Genomic DNA, 21,051 nt, shown 5'->3' with positions numbered 1-21,051 from the left:
GAAAGTTAAATGGTCTATTCCTGGATGCTTCCAAATATAAAATATTTGCCTAAGGATCACGGAGTGAATTTTCTACACAAGGATGAACATTCTAGTGACTGAGTGCAACTACAGTTTGTTATGTACCCCTATCAAATCTGGAGTAATAGGATGTTTATTTCTTGTGGAAACTTCAACGAATTAAGCAAAGTTTAGGACTGATACTGCACTAATCAGTACTGAACTACGATGGTGTTATCAATTCAAATATATGCTGACTTTCCTTGAACTGGATAGTAGATGTGAGAGAAAACTGGTTCTATGCCCTTGAATTCTAAAATGCTAAAATGCCATTTAGATAAAATGTAGAATTAACTACCTTGAATTCAAATTGATAGATTCCTCTGAGGGAGAACATGAAATGATTCATGATACTAATCTTATAAAATAAATATGTCAGATTAATAAGTGGAAACATCTAAACTCTGCAACTGAAAGTGAGATAATGAAATGTTGCGAAATTAAGCAATAGTTTGCGATATTTTGAACTAAGTAAACAACTGCTGAAGCTTTTCAAACTTTCCAGCACTCCTTGAGAAGCTGAGAGCCATACTACTAGGAAAACCTCTTTAAAACTTGCTGAATTAACACATTTACTGGCAAAATTATAATCAGGCTGAACAGGGCTATGTGTTACAAGTTAGATCTCTATAGCTGGAAAAAGATGGCACACTTCAAGACTTTTGTAAGATAGAACATTAGTAAACAAGTTTTTGTGCATGTGCACAGTGAGCCTCTCATACAACAATGATCTTGAGGCATGATGAAACCAGCAAATAGTTAAGATTGCTAGGTTAGTGAATTCAAGCCAAATATCATAAAAACATCCTTTGTAATAACAATTATTTCTATTGCAAATTGACTAAAGCTTAAAGGTTGACCAAATTCTAAGTTACAGAAACTTTGGCAGGCAAGAAGACTTTTCCAAATAACATAACTGCAGCAATGTGCCTTCCAGAAATAAGAAAACAAATCAGTCTATGACAGAAAAAGCCTCACATTACATAGTTGCGCAAAGAATACACCTTTTAAAAGGAACATAATGCTTGATTTACAAAGTTATCTTTGAAGATCTGGTTTACTTATTGATCCTCAATGATCAGTAGTTTCTTTAAACATTGCTCAGAAAGTTTCCTTAGAAGGAAGATGACCTAATTCCAAAGTAATCAAAGCAAATAGTAAAACTCAATTATACATTTGTGGGGCAAGCAACTTCTGATTCCAGTAGTATATACTGGGATCCTGCTGCAGAACTATATTGAGATAAATTCAATTTAGTTTCTGAATATGCTAAAGAAGCACCTCTTATTCGTTGAAGCCATATGTAATTGGCTCAACCTGGATCTTAATCTTTCCCTCTACCTGTTGCCATTAGGAATGTGCCAGGATCCATGCACCAAGACAAAAAAAACTTAGTGAAAGGTAAACACTGATCCAGTGAGATTGCTTATGGAGGTTTGAGGACATAATTTGGGACTCATTGTAGGTATTAGGGGAAAACATCACTGCCATTTTGAGGAAGCCTCCTTGAAATATTGCTGACCCCTGGATATTGTTCCATTTCAAGAAAACGGGTGGGATATGATACTTGTCAGCCCAAACTTGGATATTGACCAGGTCTTGCTGCATTTGGACATGGGTTGCTTCAATATCTCAGAATTTGTAAATGGTGCTGATCCTTGTGCATTCATCAGAGAAGCCCTCACTTCTGATTGTATGATGAAGGGAAGATCATTGATGAAAGAGCTGAAGATGGTTGGGTCTAGGACACTGGAGGGTTTGATTTATAAGGAGAGGCTGGATAGACTGGGACTTTTTTCACTGTAGGAGGTTCATGGGTGACCCTATAGACATTTATAAAATCATAAGAGGTATAGACAAGGTGATGGTTCAGTGGTTAGCACTTCTGCTTCACAGACCTAGGTTTGATTGCAGGTGAGAGAGAGGGAGGATGATGAGGGGGGTGAATTAGAGAGAGGGTGAGCGGGAGGGGTTGAGAGAGAGAGGGGGTTTGAGAGAGCGAGACAGAGCGGGTGAGAGAGAGAGAGGAGGATGAGAGCGGTGGGAGAGAGAGAGGGTGAGAGAGAGGGGTTGAGAGAGAGGGGGTGTGAGAGATCGAGAGAGAGCGGGTGAGAGAGAGACAGGAGGATGAGGGGGGTGAGAAAGAGAGGGTGAGACAGAGGGGTTGACAGAGAGAGGGGGTTTGAGAGAGCGAGAGAGAGCGGGTGAGAGAGAGAGGAGGATGAGGGGGTGAGAAAGAGACGGTGGGAGAGAGGGTTTGAGAGAGAAAGGGGGCTTGAGAGAGCGAGAGAGAGCGGGTGAGAGAGAGAGAGGAGGATGAGGGGGGTGAGAGAGAGAGAGGGTGAGAGAGGGGCGTTTTAGAGAGAGGGGGTTTGAGAGAGCGAGAGAGAGCGGGTGAGAGAGAGAGAGGAGGATGAGGGGGGTGAGAGAGAGAGAGGGGGTGAGAGAGAGAGGGGTTTTAGAGAGAGGGTGTTTGAGAGAGCGGGTGAGAGAGAGAGCGGAGGATGAGGGGGTGAGAGAGAGAGGGTGAGAGAGAGGGGGTTTGAGAGAGCGAGAGAGCGGGTGAGAGAGAGAGGAGGATGAGGGGGGTGAGAGAGAGAGAGGGTGAGAGAGAGGTGTCGAGAGAGGGGGGTTTGAGAGAGCGAAAGAGCACGGGTGAGAGAGAGAGAGAGGAGGATGAGGGGGGTGAGAGAGAGAGGGTGAGAGCGAGGGGTTGAGAGAGAGGTGGTTTGAGAGAGCGAGAGAGAGCTGTTGAGAGAATGAGAGAGGAGGATGAGGCGTGTGTGAGAGAGAGGGTAAGAGAGAGGGTCGGTGTGGACTTGTTGGGCCAAATGGCCCATTTCCACACTTTAGGGATTCTATTTACAACCTATTTACAAGTGCAGTTAGTATAGAACCTTTCTTGTTAGTATTCAATCCTGCTGTCCTAAGTTTTACACCCTCGTATAAGTAACTCACCAAGGAATGACAGCTACAGTCTCACCTCTAAACTGGTGCCAGAATTGAAATAAATTGAACCAAAATCAGAAATTGCTGGAGAAACTCAACAGGTTTGGGAGCATCTATGAAATTAACAGAATTAATAGAATTGGGGCGGCACAGTGGCTCAGTGGTTAGCACTGCTGCCGCACAGCACCAGGGTCCCAAGTTCAATTCCAGCCTTAGGTGACTGTCTGTGTGGAGTTTGCACATTCTCCCCGTATCTGCATGGGTTTCCCCCGGGTACTCTGGTTTCCTCCCACAGAAGAACAAAGAGAACAAAGAAAATTTACAGCCCAGGAACAGGCCCTTCGGCCCTCCAAGCATGAGCCGATCCAAATGTAATGTCTAAACCTGTCGGTCAATTCCTAAACATCTATATCCCTCTGCTTCCCACCTACTCATGCATTTATCCAGATGCATCTTAAATGAATTTACCGTGCCTGCCTCTACCACCTCTGCTGGCAACGCATTCCAAACGCCCACCACCCTCTTTGTGAAGTACTTGCCGCGTGTATCCCCCTTAAACTGTCCATCTCTCACCTTGAAAGTGTGACCTCTTGTTATTGAATCCTTCACCCTGGGAAAAAGCTTATCTCTATCCACCCTGTCTATTCCCTTCATGATTTTGTAAACCTCAATCAGGTCCACCCTCAATCTCCTTTTTTCTAATGAAAATAAACCTAACCTACTCAACCTTTCTTCATAGCCAGCACCTTCCATACCAGGCAACATCCTCGTAAACCTTCTCTGCACCCTCTCCAAAGCGTCCACATCCTTTTGGTAATGTGGCGATCAGAACTGTACACAGTGTTCTAAATGTGGCCGAACCAATTGTACAATTGTTAAAATTGTACAATTTTAACATGACTTGCCAGCTCTTATACTCAATACCCCGTCCAATGAAGGCAAGCATACTATATGCCTTCTTGACCACTCTATCCATCTGTGCAGCAACCTTCAGGTTACAATGGACCTGCACTCCCAGATCTCTCTGCCCATCAACCTTTCCCAAGGCCCTTCTGTTCATTGTATAATTCGCTGTAGAATTAGTCTTGCCTAAATGCATCACCTCACATCTGTCTGGATGTCCAAAGATGTGTAGGTCAGGTTAATTGGCCATGCTAGATTGTCCATAGTGTTAGGTGCATTAGTCAGAGGGAAATGAGTATGGGTGGGTTATTCTTTGGAGGGTCAGTGTGGACTTGTTGGGCCAAAAGGCCTGTTTCCACACTGTAGGGAATCTAATCTAATTTTTAAAAAAAACATTTGGATCCAACAAACCTTATTCAGAACTAGTATTGATAGGAAAAGGTAGTATTTATGCTGATGGGAGGGGATAATGGAATAAGTGATAGGGTTAAAGCCTCTCATATTTGTGGAGAGAATGTAGGTATTCCACAAAGCAGGTGCCAAGTCTGTGTTTTGCTTCCCCAATGTAGTCAAGTGACCACGTTGCCAAACACCTACGTTCTGTCCACAAATTTGCACAAAGCTTCCATTTGCCTGCCACATCAACAAACCATAATGTTTCCTGGCCAATATCTCTGTCTCGGATCTGCTGCATGCACCTGCAAGACTCAACGCAAGCTGGAAGAACAGCACCTCATTTTCTGCGTTGGGACTCTGCAGCCCTTAGAACTCAATATCGAGTTCAATAATTTAAAGATATGAACTCTTTCTTCCATGTCCTTTAACTACCTGCACATCCCAGGTCCTGTCATCACATGAGTTGCTTTCAGCATAGCCTACCCATTTTCACCTTCTTATGGCCCCCATTAGCACTTTTCTTTCTCCCTGGCTCACTATTATCCATCTCTTTGTCTATCTTTATTTCCCTCTGCACTCTGTTTCCACCTATCACTTACTCCTTTAACACCTCACATCTGCTGTCTTCAGTTTATATATAATACATATATATTGTATTCACAGATGCTGAGTCAAACCTGCTGGGTTTTGTTTAGATTTCCAGCATCCACAGTTCTTTGTTTATTTTTGTAATACTGAAATAGATTAAATCAAAGAACACAGAAGAATGAAGAGCCAAGAATGAGGTATTCAGCTCCCTGAGTCTGTTCCACCATATGATAAAATCATGATTTATCTGATTATGGCTACAACCTAACTTATCTGTTTGCACTCATAACCCTCAAACCCCTCATGGACCAAATTTATCTAACTCAGCTTCGAATATATTTAATTGACTAGTCTCCACATTTCTCCAGGGAATATAATTCCACAGAATAATGACCCTTTTGAGAAATAAGTATCTCTCTACCTCAATGTTAAATGGCAGACCCTTATTTTTCAAGCCATGTCCCCTAATTATATACTTCCCCCAGAAGCAAGTTTTTTTTAGCATCCACCTTTCAAACCCCCACAGGGTCTTACATGTTTCAATAAGATCACGTCACATTCTTTTTATCTTCAGTGAGTATGTGCCCAATCTGCTCAACATTTCTTCTGTGGATTTCTTGTTACTTTAAACTGATTTATTGCCTTTATTGCAAGATTAGATTGCTTCTAAACTATTGCCCCTTCACAAGGCACAGTGACTCACCCATCATAATTGGCAATTCCTCAAAAATCTGCTCTCAAAAATCCTTTCTCATATTGTTCAAGTCATCAGTTATGAATAAGTGGAGGATATAATTGTTCAGAATATGAACAGGAAAGTGATAAAGAAGGATATGAGTCCATGAAAGGCAGATGCAGAAATAAATGTAATGGATAATAAGGAAATAAGAAACTTGTTAGATGAATATTTTGTATTCACTCCACTATGCAACAAAAGTACAAGGTATTAGTGGTTCAGAAGAAACTACAAATAAACCAGAGATAAGCTTTGGTAAGAATCATATTGGAATAAAGATTCTATATAGACTTAAGACTCTTTTCTTTAGAAAACATGATTTGGAGATGCCGGTGTTGTACAAAGTTAAAAATCATTCCTGAAGAAGGGCCTGTGCCCGAAACGTCGAATCTCCTGTTCCCTGGATGCTGCCTGACCTGCTGTGCTGTTCCAGCAATAAAGTTTCAACTTAAAAATCAAACAACACCAGGTTATAGGCCAACAGGTTTAGTTGGAAGCACACTAACTTTCGGAGCGTCGCTCCTTCATCCAAAACCACCTTCTTTAGAAAAGGGTGACTTAATATAAGTACTTAAAATAAGTACTTAAAATTATAAGGCAGTCTGATATGGTAAATATAAAGAAGAATCAATTTATGATCAAATCTGAAACTACTGTTAATAAATACAAGATACCTACAGACAGATGACCTGAATCCTGAAATATTGACATCCTGGGGTTACAATTGACCAGAAACTAAATGGCACCATCTTTATAAATAATGTGGTAATGCCCCAAAGCCTTTCCACCATTTATTAGTGATTAATCAGGAGTGTAATGGAAGATTTTCTACTCAGTCACAGAGTCATAGAGATCTACAGCACAAAAAAGGTCCTTCAGCAAATTGCATCCGTGCTGGTGAAAAACAACCACCTAACTATCGTAAATTCACTTTTTAGCACTTGGCCCATGGCTTGACACTGCAATCGGACTCCTTAAATGTTATGAGGGTTTCAGCCTTAACCACTTTACAAATAGATGAGTGCATGTCCAACAACACTCAACAGGCTTGATACCATCCAGGACAAAGCATTCCATTTGAATGGCCACCTACCTTCGAAATTCATTCTCTCCACCAATGTCTCACAGTGGCAACAGTGTGTACCATCTGTAAGATACCATGCAGCAAATCAACATGGCTCCTTTGACAGTACCTTCCAAAACTGCAACCTCAGCCACCTTGAAAAACAAGATCAATGGATTCATGGGTACACTAGAACCTGAAGCTCCCTCCAAGCTCACATCATCCCAGCTTTGAACGTCATTGCAATTCCTTCATTGTTGCAAGGTCAGAACCTTCCCATTCTCTTCCTAGCAGCACTGTGAGTGTATTTACACTACATGGACTGCAGTGATTCAAGAAAGTAGCTTACCATCATGGTCTCAAGGGCAATTAGGGCAAGGCAATAAATGCTAGCCCAGCCAGCATTGCCCACATCTAGTGAGCAAATAAAGAGAAGAAAATTACAGTCACCAGTAAATCTGAAGAGGAATTTAGAATAAACCTCTTTCGCTATACAGCAATTAGAATGCTAAATTTGTTATCATATGGATATAATAGCATAGAAATAATTAAAGCTGGGAAAGTACATATGGGATAGAAAGACTCACTGAAAAACACAAATTGTGCATAAACACAAGCATATGCAGTATATGCCAAGTGAGCTGAATTACTTGTTTCTGTGCCCTAAATTTTCTATATATTTACGGTTATAACTTAAATGGACATATTTAATATGATTGATTTTTCTCCAAAGTAACGGAGAAAAAATATAAATTAAAGACATAGAAATCCATGACTGTCAGGCAGACATTGAAAGAAATTTTGGATTTAATCGAAGTGGCTTAGAGAGGGGCAGGATGATTTCCTAACACCTATGCTTGTGAGGTTTTCAGATGAGATAGAAAGGGGGATTAATAAAACAAGTGGATGGCAATTGCAATTAAGGAAACAATCACAGCTGTGAAAAGGGGTGTTATGCCAGAGGGATCAAATCAAGCTACATGGTTTGAACGAAGGATCAGGAAAGGAGGAATCACATCGTGGTGAGTATATGAAACACCTCCAAGTTGTCAGAGCAAGCTAGAAGATCAAATATGTAGTCAAATTCCAGACAAAATAATAAGACAATAGCTGTGAGGTATTTCAATTATCCTAAAATCAACTGAGACATGCGTAGTGTAAAATTTACAGAGGCCACATAATTCCTAAATTATATTCAGGAGCACTTTTTTGGTAAAATGTGTCAAATAGAAGGTGGAAGGGTTGCATTTTCAGATTTAGTTTTAGGGAGTGAAGTATAGCCCGATAGTGCTCAGATGTCAGGAAGAGAATCAGTCAACCATCTTTAACCCAGTAAATTACAAGCCTTCGAAGACTGAAGAAAATGCATTCTGAGAGAATAGTAAAACATGCAGATTCAGGGAGATGGCTAACAGCAAGTGCAATTATATTGTGTAATAATATGTATATAATATTGATAATATTAAGAGAGAAAAAAATGTGGAGATTTTGAATATAGGTCTGAAAGTGTTAAAACTGAGGAGTGGCATAAACACTATGCCACTCACTATGATGGTTGACATATGGACTTGAGGGTCGAACAGCTTAGGATCTCAGAGAAGTAAGACTTAACATCTGGTCTGCCTCAATGTCTCTGTAACAATATCTATCATATCGATATAACCTGTTACTAGTCAACCCTTAATGTCTTCAGGGTTGAACAGCTAGGTGATAAACATGCTGGTGAGCAATGAGAAGTCTATTTGAATGCATCTTATTATTACTTAACCTCATCTCATTTTTAATGTAGGTTGCTATTCCCCTGGTACTGGCGAGAAACGAGATGTGCAATTCCTGACTTGAAAGTCAGAGCAGTTACCTGGTGGCTGTAGCCCACAAGCAACTCCTCTGGGCTTCCAGGATTGGCAGCATTCCCCAACTTCTCAGGGCAAGCTCCATGGATAGCAACCACTGTCACTCCCTGTCCATGGAAGTCAGCAGTAGCAAAGTGAGAAACAGTTTGGGACTGAGGGAATTATCTGGGCAGGCTTGAAGCTGCACAGTACTAGCCCATCACTTTTGAATATAGCAGCAGAATAGCATAAATTCCTGGTTTTCAAAGTAGTGCCTGGTTCTGGAAACAACAGGTTTGAAAAGGGGATGTTATGTGTATGTACCTGTTGGTTGTTTCGGATAAGCGCAGCATGGTTGGCAAGGTGATTAACACTTCTGCCTCACAGTGCCAGTACCTGGGTGCGATTCCATCCTTGGGCAACTGTCTGTGTGAAGTCAGACAGTTGAGGCTTGTCACAAAATCAGGAGGGATGATTTTAGGGGAAAAAAACAAGTCAGCAACAGTTGCCTCATTTGCTATGGCACTCAAATATATTCTGATGGGAGGACAGTGATAGAGCAAGGAAGTCAATTGAAGTTGTTAGTTTCTAATCAGCCTGTTTAGAGATATTATTACACACCTCTGAAGCAGATGGGTCTTGGCTCCTGGCTCAAACGTAGAGACACTACCACTGCACAATAAGTTAGGTATAACTCTGTTTCTCTCTCCACAGTTGCTGGCAGACCTGCAGTGTTTCTGTTGCACTTTCTTTTTTTTTTAATTTAAATTTCATCATCTGCGTTATGCTTTTAGATATTTTCTAATCAACCTGTTCGGAGATGTTATTACAGGCCTCTGAACAGGTTAGACTCACACCAGGGTGTCCTGGCTCAGAGTTAGAGACATTACTAGTGCACCACAAGAGTCGCAGTCAATTGGAATTAGGAATGTGTAATAACTAGAATAAGGGATGGGTAAGAATTGGAGTCAACAAAGCACAGTAATTGCAGTTAGGGAACTATACTTGTTCATGGTTCCACAGGAACATTTGAGAGGCCCTCCCTTTTCTTGATTGCTGCAGAGGCAAGATTCTTTCGAGAAGAAGACCAGTACTTAATCTCAATGTTTTGTTCGCTCAGTGCATGAGACTTGCAATCTCAGAGTCGTGCATCAAAGTCTATGTTAAGTGCCACTGTTTAAGGGTTCTTGTGGTGGAGTGGTAATGTTCACACCTGGGCTAATAGATCTGGGTTCAAGTTCCACCCCTGTATCCAGAGGTGTGTCATAATATATCCAAAAAGATAAATTTAAAAGTACTTACAAGTTCAGCAGTTGGCCAACGTCAATGCAAGTTCTGTGCCGGACATCGCACTGCTGAATATTATGCTTGTACTAATTTTATACTGCAAATTTGGGTGTAATACAAACCAGTTTCCACTTCCAATCATTTTGTAGCAATGCCACAGCTCTACATTTTTGATGTTTTTAATTAAAATATACTTTTGCTGTAACAATTGCAGATTCATGTTTAAATTTATCCAGTAACAAAAGGAAATCCACCAGCTTTTCATTCCACAAAAGTTTATATCAAGCTTTCAGTTGTTTTACCATTTTGGTCTGCTTGTAGATTTCACAACTGGTGTCATTCCATCTCTGTAGAGGCTCTTCGTTTTGCTGAAGTTGACAATATTAAAAATTACTCTCTGCAAATAATTAAATAAAAATAAGTTGATTAAAATCCAAACAATTATAATCTAAAATATTTTCTTAAGATACATTTATTGTCTGTGTAAAAACATACCTTGTTAAAAATATTCCCGTTTCAACATGCCTTCTACAGAAAGTTCAACAACTGGAAATTGCATTGCAAATTACTTTTCTCTTTAATATTGTATGACCTCACAGCCAAGATTTTAAAAAGTAGCAGTGTTCAGATTAAAATGGATAATGGAAAATCAATGAAGGTGGTGGTAATTGCAGGCATGAATTGAAAATTGGTTAGCAAACAGGAAACGGTGTGGGAATAAATGGATGTTTTTCAGACTGGAAGGCAAAGACTAGCAGGCCATCATAGGAATCTATGCTTGGCTGCTAGTTACTCATAACATATATCAAAGATGTTTTGAGGGAATCAAATGTAATATTTCCAAATTTGCTGACAATGATGAGAATAATAGAGTATTACTTAAACAGTGATAGATTGATGTAGATTAGATTCCTTACAGTATGGAAACAGGCCCTTCGGCCCAACAAGTCCATACCGACCCATTCCCTTACCCTGTTAATATTTTACCCCTGACTAATGCACCTAACACTATGGGCAATTTAGCATGGCCAATTCACCTGACCTGCACATCTTTGGATTGTGGGAGGAAACCGGAGCACCCGGAAAAAAACCCACAGGGAGAATGGAATGGAATGGAATCGAATCGAACCCAGGTCCCTGGTGCTGTGAGGCAGCAGTGCTAGCCACTGAACCAGAGTGCTGCGTGTATGAGGGGGCATAAAAATGTCTTTGTATTCAAGTCCCTGAAAGAAAGCAAACAGTTAGGAAAGCATATGGTGTGTTGACTTTAACTGGAAGGGGATTTGAGAACAAGAGAAAGGATTTTTGCTGAAGCTTTGCAGGACCTGGGTAAGACCATACCAGGAGTACTGTGCGCAGTTTTGGTCTCGTTACCTAAGATATACTTGCCATAGAGGGAGTTCAATGAAAGTTCATCAGGCTGATCCCTGGATGACAGAAATGTCTTTTGGGGAGAGATTGGATTTACCAGGTCTGTATTTACTGGAGTAGAGATAAGAGGGGAATCTCATTGAAACTTATAAAAGTTTGACTGGGCTGGAAAGACTAGATGCAGGGATGATGCTATCTATGGTTTGGGAGTCCAGAGCAAGGGATCACATTCTCAGGATACAGAGCAGACCATTCAGGACTGAGACGAGGAGAAATTTCTTCCCTCACAGAGGATGATGACCCTGTGGAAGTCTCTACCACATAAGGTGATAGAGGGCAAGTCACTGAATATATTTACAAAAGAAACAGATTTCTACAGACTAAAGGCATAAAAGGAGATGGGGAATGAATTTCAGTATGGCATTGAGTTAGAGGATCAATTATTGCCATATTTAATAGCAGAACAGGCTCGATGGGCCAAAAAGCCTATAACTGCTTTTTGTTTTGTTCTATATGACTTGTAGACATTGCACAGTTGAACTTGAGGCATGTAATGTGATAGAATGTAACTATTTTTGCCCCTGTAACAATAGTTGCTGAATCTGCCTGCTGTACAATTCTGTGATATATCTTCAAATAAAGAGAGCATATGGCCAGTTAACTAGCCCTGGTGTGAAATTGGTAAATTTGTGTCAGCAAACACAGAACAACAGAGACTACTGGCTATGCCACAGCATCAACTGCAGTATAAGCCATAGTCTGTGTATTATCTACCTCCTTGTTAAAGACAGATGAAAAGTGTTTACTACCTCAGCCATGCTCACTGCTTCCATTTGTTAATCTGCTTTTTGAAAAGCTAATCTTCTTATCACTATTATTTTACTATATATGCCTATAGAAAATTTTGGCATTCCCCTTTAAGTTGATTGCAGTCTTTCCTCATAATTCCTCATTGTTTCTCTAATATGCTTTCTCCCCTCCCCGTATTCCTCGGTTTTGAATTGTATTTAAAACACAAAGTAATAGAAAATAAGAGCTGAAGTAGGTCATTCAGCCCTTCGAGTCTGCACACTATTCATTATGGTCATGGCTGATCATTAATCTCAAGAACCTGTTCTCACCTTTTCCTTATGTCCTTTGATCCCTTTAACCCCAACTGCAATGTCCAACTTCTTCTTGAAATCAGACAATGTTTTGGCCTTGACTTTCTGTGCAGGCAAATTCCACAGGCTATGGAGGCCAAGTTATTGAGTGTTTTTAAGACAGATTCTTTATTAGTAAGGGGATCAAAGCTTACAGGAGAAAACAGGAGAATGGAGTTGAGAAACATATCAGCCATGCTCAAGTTGGGGCAGGGGGTGGTAAATGTCTTAATTCTGCTGCTATATCTTATCATCTTATGGTTTCAGGTTATCCCACCCATCTCCATTCTTGCCACATTTTAAATCAGTTCTCTGCCAATTGACCTTTCTTATTCTGGTTTGACTATTGTCTTTGTCCTCTATTATCATACACCTTTGTGTATAATGAACACTATGCCCTCAATGCTCTCCCATTGACACTTGAGCTACTTCGCCCATCTCAGTTCCAAGAATCAGGTCCAACTGTGCAACCTTTCTTGTTGAATCGGGCACATACTGTTGTAGGAAATTCTCCTGAACACAATCAAGGAACATTTGTCTTATTTTCCCTGGCACTACCATAGTCTATATTTAGGTGATTAAAGCATTGTACGATGGTACTATCTGTCTGTAATTTTCCCGCAGATCTCTTCCTGTGCATCTTCAATCATTGGTGATCTACAGACTACACTGAATAGACTAATTTTACTTTTTTTCTTGCACAGCTCTAGCCAAATAAATTCCATTCCAGCACCCTCTGGGAAAGCCTCTCTCCAACACTAAAATGCTGTCCTGCATAGTGTTCATTATACACAAAGGTGTGTGATAATAGAGGACAAAGACAATAGTCAAACCAGAATAAGAAAGGTCAATTGGCAAGAACTGATTTAAAACGTGGCAAGAATGGAGAAAGGTGGGATAACCTGAAACCATAAGATGATAAGATATAGCAGCAGAATAAATACTGCTACCCCTCCTTTCCTTCCTTTTCTATCTTTGTAACACCTTTTATCCAGGAATATTTAACATTTAGCTCTGCCCTTCTTTAAGCCTGGTCTCAGTTATCACTAAAAAATCATATTTCTACACGGCAGTGTGTGCCTTTAACTCCCCAGTATAGTTTACTATATTCTGTGCATTCACTGACTTCAATTTCATTGTTTTCTCTCTTACTCTGACTTCACGGTTTAACTTACTATTCTCTACCTGGTTCCATCTAGCTAAGTAGTTTAAAGCCCTTCCGATAGCATTAGCAAAATGACTCATAAGGAACTCGGTCCCAGTTTTGATCAGGGGCAATTCATCTGGCTTGTACAAGTCCTATCTTCCCTACAGCAATTTCCAGTGTCACAGAAATTTAAAGACCTCCCTGTGCACCATCTTTCAGGGTCCCACATTCATCTGCTCTGGAAATGTGTTGCTGGAAAAGCGCAGCAGGTCAGGCAGCATCCAGGGAACAGGAGAATCGACGTTTCGGGCATAAGCCCTTCTTCAGGAATTTGCCTGAAACGTCGATTCTCCTGTTCCCTGGATGCTGCCTGACCTGCTGCGCTTTTCCAGCAACACATTTCCAGCTCTGATCTCCAGCATCTGCAGACCTCACTTTCTCCCCACATTCATCTGCCTAATCTTACTATTTCTGGACTCATTTGCATATGAGACTGGCAGTAATCCAAAGATCCTGCTTGCTAATTTTCTATCTAAATTCTGATTGCAGGACCACACCTTCCTTCCTGCCGAAGTAGGTTAGTATCAACGTGGGCCATGATCTCGATCTGTTCACACTCTCTCAGAAGAGAGTTCTGCAGCTGCTCTGTGATGTCCTTGATCATGGCACCAGTGAGACAAAATAGCATTCTGGAATCACATCAAAATCCACAGAAAGGCCTATCTGCTCCCCTACCTAATAAATTCCCAACCCCAGTTGATCTTCCTTTCTTCTTCCTTCACTCGTGTACAGCTGTACCGTTCTTGGTACCACAAACATGATTCTGACTACAGTACCTTGAGGAGTCAGTCCCCTCATTAACTTCCAAAATGGAAAATTGATTTTTGAGTGGTACCCCAGAAGACTCCTGCACTACTTTGCAGGTTCTCTTGGCCTGTCTGGTGATTTCTCAATTCCTTTTCTGCCTCCAGACCCATGAGCTGCAGTGTGACCATCTCTCAGAATGTGTTATCAAATAACTCTCAACCTCATGGATGCACTATAGAGACTCTTTCGGATGCCTGTGCTCTGAAATTCGGATTTCAAGTTTCTGAACTGGCATCACTTTCTGCACACAAGGTCATTTATGACACTTGTAGGCTCCATGATTTCTACACTTCACAGGCCATGTCTTCAAGTTGAATCAGTTGCACTGGCACATCTTAACTATACTTCCCTTACATTAACTTTACTCTTACCTGGATTACTTATAGTACTTTACTATATTGGCCCTAACTTTCCCTTATTCCTGCTGTCCCTCATGTATCTGAAAATTCTGAATTCTCCAAGTCTGTTATATAATGGCACACATTTCTACTATCTAATAATATTGTCCTGGGGCATCAGGAATACAGCATGGAAGGAAGAATCCACTTGCATTTGCCAGTATTGTACCCAAATGTCAAGTTTATGGTGATGTGAATAATAGGCGTAGATATTTATAAAATTTGTGTGAGCTGCTTTTGGGTGAGAATGTCTAAATTTTTATTTTGTACAAATTTAATTTAGTTTGTAATTGGCACTAAACTGAAAACTATAGTTGAAATTACACAGTGCAATCTGATGGGGATGTGAATATAGGGGGTAGATAGATATCTATAATATTAGTAAGTGCTGTTTTTGGGTAAGAATGTCAATATTTTATTTTGTACAAATTTAATCTAGTTTGTAATTGGCAGAAAACTCAAAACTATGGTTTAAATTATGTAGTGGCCAACCTTAAGCAGTTTTTGTTTGCCTTTCAAGGAGAGTGACTTAATTAAGAATCAAATTAAACATGAATTAACTGTATCAGGTTGATTTTTTATGTTAGGAGCATATCAATTAACCAAATTAGTGTGACTCAGCACTTATGTGCCACATCTATCAGACTGCTAGAGTTAACTGATTCAGGAAATTAAGTGGAGAAAGGGAAAAGGACATTTTGATGCCATTGCCTTTGTCTAAACTTTTCCAGTCTCCAGAAATTGATACTTACTCTGATACAGGAAAAGGAGATGGTTAATTAGTAAGTATTTGATTAATGATTAAGGTTTATTCTATTCCTAACGTTTAAAATTGCATATCAGACGGTGGTAACGCTAATAAAATGTATAAAAAAAGCATAATTAAATATAAAGTTGAATACAACAATCAGTAGTTTCTTAAAAAAACATCAAGGATAGCAAGATGTTTCACAGTTGCAGCATGCAAGAGTTCCTGGATATCAGTTTGGTCCACATTTGAAGTTTGAGTAGGCTTGGGGCAGATTTTATGGGTCGGAGGCTGGACTACAGACATGGCGATGCATCAGTGAAGGGGAAAGCTACCTTTTGAACCAGAAGACAGTCAGATCTCTTGGGGTTGGATCGTCAGATTTAGTCAGTCTTCAGGGAATGGAGATTATGACTGCGAGGGAGGCAGGCAAGGACCCAGCTGGCAGGAGCACTAGAGTATTGGTGGATGAAATAGAACCAGAGAATGTCTGTACTTTGATTTCCAGAAGACATTTTATAAGGTACCACATCAAAGATAATACTGGAAAATAAAAGCCAATAATGTAGCAGGTAGCATATTGGCATGGATTGCAGATTGGCTGGCTAACAGGAAGCAGTAAGCAGGTGTAAGTAGATCTTTCCAGGTTGACAAGATGTGACAAGTGGTGTGCCACAGGGATTGATGCTAAACTGCTGAGAATTTAAATGAAGGGAAGGAATTTAAGTGACAAATGGATTATAATGTCGAAAAATTTTAAAATATCTATATTGGCATGAAGAATAAAAAAAATTATGATTAGATTAGAAATGATTCCCTACAGTAAGGATTAGAAATGATTCCCAACAAGTCCACACCGACCCTCCGATGAGTAACCCACCCAGATCCATCCTCCTACCCTATATTTACCCCTGACTAATGCACTTAACACTATGGGCAATTTAGCATTGCCAATTCACCTGACCTGCATGTCTTTGGATTGTGTGAGGAAACCGGAGCACCCGGTGGAAACTCACGCAGACACGGGGAGAATGTGCAAACTCCACACAGAGAGTTGCCTGAGGAAGAAATCGAACCTGGGTCCCTGGCACTGTGAGGTAGTAGTGCGAACCACTGAAACACCGTGCCGCCCCACTGAGCCACCGTGTCGCCCAGTGGTCGACTCTCCTGTTCATCGGATGCTGCCTGAGCGGCTGTACTTTTCCAGCACCGCACTTTTTGACTCTGATCTCCAGCATCTGCATTCTTCACATTCTCCAAGAGAATAGGGCCCCTCAAAGATCAGCAAGGCAGCCTATGTGTGGAATTGGAGAGATGGGGGAGATACTAAATGAATATTTTGCATCAGTGTTTACTATGGAGAAAGATTTGGAAGATACAGAATGTGAGGAAATAGATGGTGACATCCTGAAAAACGTCTATATTACAGAGGAGGTGGTGCTGGGGGTCTTAAAATGTACAAAGGTGAAAAGAAAACCAGGATCTGATCAGGAGTACTCTAAAACTCTGTGGGAATCTAGGGAAGTGATTGCTGGGTCCCTTGCTAAGATATTTGGACCATCAATAGTCACAGGTGAGGTGCGGAAGACTGGAGGTTGGCTACCAAGGTACCACTATTTAAGAAAGGTGGTAACGAAAAGCCAGCAGCTATCGACTGGTGAGCCTGACATCGGTGGTGGGCAAGTTGTTGGAGGGATTCCTGAGGGGCAGGATTTATATGTTATTTGGAAAGGCAAGGACTGATTAGGGTTAGTCAACATGGCTTTGTGCTTGGGAAATCATGTCTCATGAACTTGATTGAATGTTTTGAAGAAGTAATAAAGAGGATTGACGAGGGCTGAGTGATGGACATGATCTATATGGACTTCAGTGAGGCATTCAACAAGGTTCCCCATGGTAGACTGGTTAGCAAGGTTAGATCTCATAGAATACACGGAGAGCTAGCCATTTGGATACAGAACTGGCTCAAAGGTAGAAGACAAAAGGTGGTGGTGGAGGATTGCTTTTCGAACTGGAGGCCTGTGACTAGTGGTGTGCCACAAGAATCGGTGCTGGGTCCACTGCTTTTTGTCATTTATATAAAGTTCGTAAGTTTGCAGATGACACCAATTGGAGGTGTAGTGGACAGCAAAGAAGAGTACCTCAGAGTACAATGGGATCTTGATAAAATGGGCCGACGAGTGGCTGATGGAGTTTAATTTAGATAAATGTGAGGTAATGCATTTTGGGAAGGCAAATCAGAACAGGACTTATACACTTAATGGTAAGGTCCTAGGAGTGTTGCTGACCAAAGAGACCTTGGAGTACATGTTTATAGTTCCTTGAAAGTGGAGTCATTGGGAGAAAGGATAATGAAGGAATTTGGGACGCTTTCCTTTATTAGTCAGAGCACTGAGTATAGGAGTTGGGAGGTCAAGTTGCAGTGCCACAGGATATTAGTTAGGCCACTTTTGGAATACTGTTTGCAATTCTGATCTCCCTCCTATCGGAAGGATAATGTGAAATTTGAAAGGGTTCAGAAAGAAAATCTACAAATATGTTGCCAGGGTTGGATGGTTTGAGCTGCAGGGAGCGGCTGAATAGCCTGGGGCTTTTTTCCCTGGAGTGTCGAGGCTGAGGGGTGACCTTATAGAGATTTATGAGATCATTAGGGGCATGGATAGGGCAAATAGACAAGGTGTTTCCCCTGGGGTGCGGGAGTCCAGGACTTGAGGGCATAGGTTTATGGTGTAGGGGAAAGATTTATTTGGGGCCTAAGGGGCAGCGTTTTCACACAGAGGGTGGTGCATATGTGGAATGAGCTGCCAGAGTAAGTTGTGGAGGCTGATACAATTGCAACATTTAGGATGCATTGGGATGGCTATATAAATTGGAAGAGTTTAGAGGGATATGAGCCAAGTGCTGGCAACTGGGACTAGATTAGGTTACGATATCTGGTCGGCATGTTTGAGTTGGATGGTTTCCATGCTGTACATCTCAATGATTCTGTGACTCCAATTAACAGGAACTGGGCAAAATACATCACCACCTGTTATTAAAATGGATAAGAAGATAACGAATGAAAATTGGAAATGCAATAGACAGGATGGGGGACAATAAAAATAATTTAATTTGCCTCTTCTTCTTGTTAGTGACAACATGCAATTCTAAACAGGTACAGTAGGAAAATGATCTGGAGTGCAGTGCATTATGTACATATCATTAAATTTGGCAGAGTTGGCTCAGAACTTGATAAACAAGATATATTGGATCCTGGGCTTTAGGACTTGAGGCTTACATTACAAAAGTGAGGAGATCGGTGAACGTTCATTATGGATTGATTTACAGGGCCCCTGTGGGTATGCTTTCAGTACTGGGGGGGAAGAAGGGGGAAGAGGTATGCTTAGAAAATTTATGTTGGTAGCTCCAGCCCTACCCCACAACATCCCCATGCCCAACATTCCTGATGAACATTTTTCCAGATCCATGTTGTCTTTTTCCAGGGGATTACTTGCAGTTCTTGTGGTGCCCACTACTAAATTAAATGGTGCTTGTCTTGAAAGACATGATGGCCAAACAGATTGGTCAACAATCTCAAGGCTGCAATTTCCTTTCACTGAGAGGTAGAAGTCTGCTAGAATTCTGCTAGAGGTAGAATTCCACCAGCAGTATGATACTGCCACTGAACAGTTTCAACTGGATCAAAGAGTCTCAATATATCCCCAATCTGTGCCACAGAATATTCAAATCTGGTGTACAACTCCGAACATCACATTTAATGAGAATATGAAGGCATTTTCAAGGGTGCAGAAAAAATATTAAAGACTGGTTCTAGAAATCAGAGATAAACTGGAGATAGCAAGTTTTGAGAAGATTTGTAACTGGTTGAGGTTCTGGATGTAGGTTTACTCGCTGAGCTGGAAGGTTCATTTTCAGATGTTTCGTCACCATACTAGGTAACAACTTCAGTGAGCCGACGAAGCATTGCTCGTATTTCCTGCTTTCTATTTATATGTTTGGGTTTCCTTGAGTTGGTGATGTCATTTCCTGTGGTGACATCCTTTCCTATGGCAATGCCATTTCCCGTTCTTTTTCTCAGGGGGTAGTAAATAGGATCCAAGTCAATGTGTTTGTTGATAGAGTTCCAGTTGAAATGCCATGCTTCCAGGAATTCTTGTGCGTGCCTCTGGCTTGTCCTAGGATGGATGTGTTGTCCCAGTTGAAGTGGTGTCCTTCCTTATCTGTATGTGAGGGTACTAGTGAGAGAGGGTCATGTCGTTTTGTGGCCAATTTACGTTCATGTATTCATGTGGCTAGTTTTCTGCCTATTTGTCCAATGTAATGTTTGTTACAGTTCTTGCACAGCATTTTGTAAATGACATTAGTTTTGCTTGTTGTCTATATAGGGTCTTTCAAATTCATTAGCTCCTCTTTTAGTGTGTTGGTGGATTTGTGGGCTACCATGATGCCAAGGGGTCTGAGTAGTCTGGCAGTCATTTCTGAGATGTCTTTGATGTAGTGGAGAGTGGCTAGGATTTCTGGATGCATTTTGTCTGCTTGTTTGGGTTTGTTGCTGAGAAATCGGAGGACTGTGTTCGTTGGGTACGCATTCTTTTTGAATGCACTGTATAGGTGATCTTCCTCTGCTCTGCGTAGTTCCTCTGTGCTGCAGCGTGTGTTTGCTCATTGAAATAATATTCTGATGCAGCTTCGTTTGTGGGTGTTGGGATGATTGCTTTTGTAGTTCAATATTTGGTCCATATATGTTGTTTTCCTGTAGATGCTGGTTTGAAGTTCCCCATTTGCTGTTCGCTCTACTGTGACATCTAGGAATGGCAGTTTGTTGTTGTTTTCCTCCTCTTTAGTGAACGTTATGCCAGTAAGGGTATTATTGATGGTCTTAAAGGTTTCCTATAATTTGTTTTGTTTAATGATGACAAAGGTGTCATCCACGTAGTGGACCCAGAGTTTGGGTTGGATGATTGGCAGAGTTGTTTGTTCGAGTCTCTGCATTACTGTCTCTGCTAAGAATCCTGACAGCGGAGATCTCATGGGTGTTCTGTTGGTTTGTCTGTAGGTTTTGTTGTTGAAGGTGAAGTGGGTGGTAAGGCATAGATTCCATTAGCTTGATGATACTGTCCTTGCTGATGAAGTTGGTGTTTGGTGTGTGTGTCTTTGGGTCTTCTAGTAGTGTAGCCAGTGTTTCCTTGGTTAGGTTGATGTTGATTGATGTGAACACCGCTGTTACATCAAAGGAGACCATTATTTCATCCTCTTCTATCTTAGTGTCTTTGATGGTCTTCAAAAGACCATCTTCGTCTGGAGGCTCACTGAATATATTACCTACTATGGTGACGAAACATCTGAAAATGAATCTTTCGATTCAGCGAGCAAACCTACATCCAGAACCTCAACCTGAGCTACAAATCTTCTCAAAGCTTGCTAACACCTCGGGCTGCAATACGCTAAAACTGGTCTGAAAATTGGAAACAAATACCATCTGACAGAGCGCCACCCACGAACTGCTGTACATCCTGCACAAATGCCTAAGAAAACAGGTATTACCTAAACATCTTAAATACAAG

The 21,051-nt window shown here is 41.0% G+C and overlaps 1 protein-coding gene across 1 annotated transcript in view; it reads right to left on the bottom strand.

Annotated features, from left to right (window-relative positions):
* Positions 1-21,051, bottom strand: part of agbl4 (AGBL carboxypeptidase 4) — an 854,548-nt gene that overhangs the window by 599,258 nt on the left and 234,239 nt on the right. Inside the window, exon 4 of the mRNA XM_043699224.2 lies at positions 10,117-10,211. Coding sequence (XP_043555159.1) covers positions 10,117-10,211 — 95 coding nt within the window. The remainder of the gene's footprint in view (positions 1-10,116; positions 10,212-21,051) is intronic.

Source organism: Chiloscyllium plagiosum, unplaced genomic scaffold, assembly GCF_037043375.1.
Source record: "Chiloscyllium plagiosum isolate Xiang-an unplaced genomic scaffold, Cpla_swu_hap1 HiC_scaffold_9, whole genome shotgun sequence".
Classification (NCBI taxonomy): Eukaryota; Metazoa; Chordata; class Chondrichthyes; order Orectolobiformes; family Hemiscylliidae; genus Chiloscyllium; species Chiloscyllium plagiosum.
The sequence above is the reverse complement of the archived record's forward strand: the minus strand, read 5'-3'. Positions and strand labels throughout refer to the sequence as shown.